This window comes from Diorhabda carinulata, chromosome 6 (assembly GCF_026250575.1).
Source record: "Diorhabda carinulata isolate Delta chromosome 6, icDioCari1.1, whole genome shotgun sequence".
NCBI lineage: Eukaryota > Metazoa > Arthropoda > Insecta > Coleoptera > Chrysomelidae > Diorhabda > Diorhabda carinulata.
Genome location: NC_079465.1, coordinates 6,743,087 through 6,749,557, shown reverse-complemented (window position 1 = coordinate 6,749,557; position 6,471 = coordinate 6,743,087). Strand labels below are relative to the sequence as shown.

The following is a 6,471-nucleotide window of genomic DNA, read 5'->3' as shown; positions in this document are numbered from 1 at the left end:
TGTTTATATACAGATAACCTAAATGGTTAACTCTATTATGATAAGGTAGAGGTCAAATATTTTCAAATAAATTTTGCCTTATATATTCTCCCCTTGTTTCTGTTTCTTATTACTTTATTACGAAACTGATGAACACATGTTTTTTTTTATTATATTGGTATATATAAACTCTCACTGCTATACAGAAGAAAGGAACACATTTTATGAAATTCCACTTTATGATTTTCTGCAGTTATTTGACGAATTATGGCAGCAATCTTTTCATACCGTCACTACGAAAATGTTTAATATTAAAGAAGGTTATAATATTTTAGAACGCCATCAAAAAATATAGGCAACTTAATTTAAGATTGGAATTTTTTTGAGTTGAGAAATAATAACCTCTGATATCCGACTGAAAAATCCCAGTTCCAGCCACCGAAAAGATCACTACATTTCACAAATTCGACAATCTAGATAGTTTCGCTACGATTGAAATTTACAATCTTTCAATAGATATAATTAAATTGATACCATCAAGCATCTGATATTCCATAATTCAGATGATTCCATATTTTCCATATTCTTTGCTCTATTCTCTGTTGGGTTTTAACGGTAAATCACAGACTCTGCTCTACATTAACTAAGACACGCAATTAAATATCAGTTTATCAGCTGATTGTCCAGATGCTTGAGGTAGGTATTTTCATGATGTCTTCAAGTGTCTCTGGAATTTGTATGGGATAGATTTAATTCGGGAACCCTAAACAAATAGTTTTTTGTATAATTCCAGTCTAAAGTTCACGTAGGCTTCAAAGCGTTCTGACTATCAATGAGCTTCTCTTTTTTTCTCTATCAACAGTTATTTTAGCAATTGAAATTAATATATCATTAGAAAAATTATTTCCATGAACATGGGAAAAAGTATGTGGACTCTTCACATACTTTTTTGGTACAAAATATCGTCAAAATTGTTTCCCGATGTACCGCGATAGTATTCATCAATTAATTTTAAAAACATTACCAGTGCATATTCAAGAAAAAGCTTACTTTGAATGTAAAGTATGTTGTTACTGCTCTGGACAATAGATTACACATTAAAACTGAAATAACCTAAGCCACGGGTCCTCAAACTTGAACTGCTGGCGATCTACCTCAATATTTTTAGAATACTTACGATCGGCTCTGAGAGGCTGCAAGTATGTGTGATGCAGGGTTGTCGTACATACACGATACACCCCATCTACCTAGGTAGGGTGTACCGTAGCATATATAGATATTAGCTTTCTGCACAATATAGGTACATTATTTTAGTCAAGGTTTGTGTTAGGTTTAGTTAGGTTCTTCTCTACAATATCAATGAAAAAACTCATAGTTATTCAAAATTGCGAGTTTATTGGTTGTTACAAAACAAAAGAGTTACATATGGTGTTAAACCTAACTAAAGAGTGGCTTTGGATGTTGAAGCGTGGCACTGCATGTCCTCAGCATACTTTTCATAAGATGGTACGTAACCACTGAGTGCTAATCGCCATATGACACATGACACACGACATATGATCGTCAGTTAGTCGATTGTGATATTTTGACTCAATTATCTTCATTTCAGAAAATGCAGACTCGCACAAGTAAGTTGACCCAAACAATGCCGTCAGTTGAAGGGGGATTTGCCTTAGATTCGGATATTTATCTTCAGATATAAAACACCAGAAATTTGTATCAGATGCTGTAGCTTTGAGATGTATATCTGATATAATCTGCACAGAACATGAGTTCATATTAAACTGACTTGCTATTTCAGTAGCTAATTCCTCAATGTTTTTACATGAAAAAGGATAACTCATAAATGATGCTATATTTTCCAATTTACTGCAATCATAAAAACGCATTCCGAATTGTCCCAAAATATTTGATAATTCAGCCTCATACGTATCATAATTAAACTGAGGAATCCTTGCTTTCAAAGACGGAAAATGTTTCAGATCCTTTCTTTTCAGTTGATCTATTATAAGTTGCAATTTACTTTTGAATGCGTTTACTGCGCTAATCATCTCAATAATAGTTTTTCTTTTACCTTGAAGCTCCAAGTTAACGATGTTTAAGTGCATTGTGATGTCAGTCAAATATGCCAAATCAGTCAGCCATTTTTCGTTTTTCAAAATCTGAGTGTCATCACCTCTTTTGTCTAGAAAAGCTATTATTTCGGGCAATAATTCTTGAAACCTTTGTAGGAACTTTCCGCGACTCAACCACCTGACGTCTGTGTGAAGAACTAAATCAGTGTGTTCAGCTGACTCCCTATCTTCCAACTGCAACTGAAAGAGCCGCCGTTGCAAGCTACGTGCACGGATGGAATTCACAATTTTTGTTGCAATACCCATAATTTCCTCCGTGTTTAAAACTTTGACTTTTCTTTGACAAGTGCCGCGCGTTCCTTTGATAAAGCCGCCTTTTGCCGCAAGCAGTGTTATTTTATTACGTAATACATTTTTGTATTTTAGTTACCTACCTCCTTATTAAAAATTTTTTTCTTCTCGAGATCTACTCAAAAAGCACTCGCGATCGACCGTTTGACCAAAGCAATTGTTGCCAATTCCATCACATTTTGGTTTGGAAAGTATAGTACCTATACTGAATTTATTTCTTTGATTTTAAACTACTCATTCTAATACAAAATGTTGGAATAAATTCATTTAAGAGGACAAGGAACCAAACAATTAATTTCATGAAAAAATCACGGTGTTAACCATGGTTTGGTTTTAAAATCAATGTTCATAATATTTTGATTCATTCTTATTGTATTGACTTTATATTATCTGCTTCTGTTACACAATTTCAATAACAACAATAAAATGATTAAAAATACTGCAAATATCAGTAAGGGGTCAAAATAAAACAAAAATATCAATATAAAATAAATATAAAATGTGTAGCTCGTTAGTCCATAGAATTTGTTGTTAGAAATCCACTGATCAAAATGAAATTATTCGTAATTTTTGTGGTTTTAGCAATTGGTATGTACACTATATATTTTGGCGATAATTTTGAAAATAATAGCAGTGAATAAAAGAGAAAAAGTAGTTTGTTGATTGTCAGAAAAACGAGACGAAATACTGTCAATAAAAATATATGAAGCATTATATGAAGTTGACAATGACCCACCTTGAGTTCTGGATATATAGAAATAAAGTTTCTAAGATAAGAGCAAAGTTCGAGGTTTCATCCATAATCTTTTTGAGAGTATAGCTGCTTTCCACCAATTTTATCAGGTCACCTATTACAGTTGATTCATTGTAATCCAGTTTCAGAAGAAATATAACTTTTAAGACTAATCTTTATTTCAGGTGCCTGTCAAGCACGGCATGTACTAGAAAAAAGAAGTGGTAAGTGTCACTATAACGTATATCACACTATATCTTGTGATTAATATTCACAATGACATAAACACTTCACTTATTTTGTATGAATTCTATTATTACAAACAATGTAATTAAGTATATTTCATATTATTCTTCTACAATTCTTTAGTTCTTTCCATTCCACAGAGCCTTCACATGCGAGAAAAGAGGTGAGGAGGTATGAATTTTTTAAAAATAGTAAGGATATAATAATAGCTGCTTGTAAAGCCAACGGCTTGACCAAAGACGCTGAGATAAAACTAGACGTGAGTATACATTATAATTATATGTATAACCTCAAACTTATCCACATTTTACGATACCAACAAAATTTCATATGAAATTGAAGCAAAATTTTGAATTCATCACTCATTTTTATTCACATCATAGTTGTACTGTCCTAGTCTTGTTAATCTTATTGATTTCGACGTTGACACATATGTATAGATTGGAGATTAATGAAATAAATATCTGTTGTAGAAAGAATTCGATGAATCAGAAGTATGCGTTTCAAAAAAACCAATATTCAGTGTCCCACAAGAAGAATTCATCCAAAACATGAATGATTGTAACAAAGAACTTTTGACACTTATAAGAAATTGTTTAAAGGAAAATGAAAAGTTCTACCCTGATTACATGTTGCAGTTGCGTAATTCTTTCACAACATTTTTGTATGCAGGAAAGGACGTTTTAGAGTGTAAGTATAGTACAGTACTTACTAAATTCATATATAATTCAAATTAAGATGACAGTTTTGTTCCAAATTTGCTCATACAAAAAGAATTAAACTAAAAATACCAGTTCTCATGAAATAATTGTATTTGATATTCGGTTATCGATAGATGTCTAATAGTTCTCTCATATAAATTGGCTTCAGTGACTTTGTCTCTAGTTTTCACCAAAGTTTACTTGTCATTTGTTCCAGCTAATGAATTCAAGGCTTGTGCTCAAAAAATGGAAGAACCAGCTGCGACCAAAACAATGGATACATGTGTCGAAAGAGCTGCTCAGGAAAGCCATGCCTCGGCTGGACTTCCTCAAAGTAAATCGGAAGCTTGCGAGTGAGTACAATCATGATAGTTTAAGATTTAACTATCTATATTTGCTTATCCAACTTTGAAACTAGTGTGTATGAAACAAGTTTTCACAGTAAAATTAATATCCTTCTAGAATTAAGCTTCCACATTTCTTTTTGTCGTTAGTCTAAAGCTACTCTCAAACTTATCCGTGTTAATTTTTTTTCTTTCATCCCATTATAATATTCTCTTGAACTTCAGAACATAGTTTTATTATTGTTTTGAATCGAAGTAAGGAAATATTCTCCTGAGAGTCAGTGTTCACAAGTTTGTTTGCATTATAAGTTTTAAATGCGATTACATTAAAACATCAGTGCTGTAATTTGTTTCAGTATCTTTTCAGTCACTAGGTCATAAATCTGAAGCACCAATAATTGGATCATTTTCATGAATCATAGAATATCTGATTAGATTTTGATTTATAGTGGTTCATTTGAGATATAATCTCAATTTTGCATAGAATAATTAATTATCTTATTGAATGTTTAATAATAATAACTACATGTATGTTTTAGGACCATGGATAAAATCAGTCAATGCTATTCAAAAGTAATTGGTCAGTACTGCGAAAGCAACGACAATGTGAATAAGTTTTTGCAACTAAATGTCGCTGCCATCACTTCACCTTGTAAAAAAAATGTTTGAAGTAATCTTTCAAAATTATAATCATTATATTCCATGAATTCAAAAAATCTCAGTTTTATCAACTTATAGACTTACAAATAAATGTAATTGAAGCTCAAAATGTGAGAAATGATTTTTTATTTCCTTTCCCAATCCTTACTTCTAAGTACTGCTAGCAGCTGACTTTGAAGGAACCAAAAAAATGAGAGAAAGCAACATAAAGTGAATAGAGCTCTTTCAAATCTAAAAAATCAAATACTACATCAATCACTCACAATGGAGAAGACTATAAAAAATTTCAATATTTAAACATAATTTTAATTGAAAATATTGCTGGTGTTTTCTATCATTGCTATTTTCGCATATATTTTATTTATAGTAAAGATGCAAAGTAGCTCATAAAAATGATTGGATCTGTTTCTGCTGACATGGATCTCTCAATATCTTTGCCTAACTCAGTACAAGCATAAATTACGTCTGATTCTTTTATTTGATCTACTAAAAAATTAAAGTACTACATGCAGTTCTACTTCTCTTAATTCATAGTCTTTGATATTTCATCTATTGCAGTACTTAGTTTTTGCTCCAAACCTGCTATTGTATTTGTTATATTATGACGTCCCATATCTAAGCCCAAATAATTTCCGTAGACAAACACTTATACGACAGCAGCTGGAAAATCCTTTGACTATATTTTTTTAATAGTTGCCATCAACTATTTTAATTGAAATGTCGGAACGTATCAGCTTTTTTGTTACATCCCATGGATTACTATAAGCTGCTACACAATATCTTTTAATGTGTTGAACGAATGAATGATTTGCATTTCTGACAAATAAATCTCAACTTGTTTTTGTTCTTCAATCCGTCGCAATATTTTCAAGTGTCTGTTATACATTAGATCCAGGTGGAGTGAAGTTTTCCATCTTGTTTTCTTTAACGGGCAGTCTCTGTTACATTCTTCTGATAAGAACGTCTCTGTAAATAGCGTTCATTTTACGACAATGCTATTTCTTTCAAGTACACTCTTCGTTTCCAATTGTCTCTTGGATTGAGTTTATTGAAGATATGAATAACCTGACTTATCACTTCAGCGATATTCAATATGTGCCAGTGCTTGCTAATTCGTGATACATCATATAGAGGAAGAAGCTGATACACAGAATTCACAACCTCTTTTGTACCATTGCGAAACGTTCTCATTTCGGGTTCATTTTTATCGCCATGTCGGGGTTAATTAAGTCACTTTTGTCTAGATGGAAGGCATTCGTCATTTTTTTTTTAATGTGTAACATAATTGTCATAAGCTCTGCAAATCTGGATATGGCTGGACGATGTTTCACTTCAAGAGTTTCTTCGAAATTTGTTTATTATTCTTCCAAATAGTTTCGACC

At 32.0% G+C, this 6,471-nt stretch overlaps 1 protein-coding gene across 1 annotated transcript; it reads left to right on the top strand.

Annotated features, from left to right (window-relative positions):
- Window positions 1-2,901: 2,901 nt before the first annotated feature.
- Window positions 2,902-5,198, top strand: LOC130895363 (uncharacterized). The gene is made up of 6 exons (XM_057802602.1): window positions 2,902-2,993; window positions 3,324-3,362; window positions 3,525-3,643; window positions 3,858-4,074; window positions 4,303-4,438; window positions 4,969-5,198. Exons 1-6 carry the CDS (start codon window positions 2,957-2,959, stop codon window positions 5,096-5,098), a joined length of 678 nt encoding a protein of 225 aa, XP_057658585.1. The 5' UTR covers window positions 2,902-2,956; the 3' UTR covers window positions 5,099-5,198.
- Window positions 5,199-6,471: the final 1,273 nt, after the last annotated feature.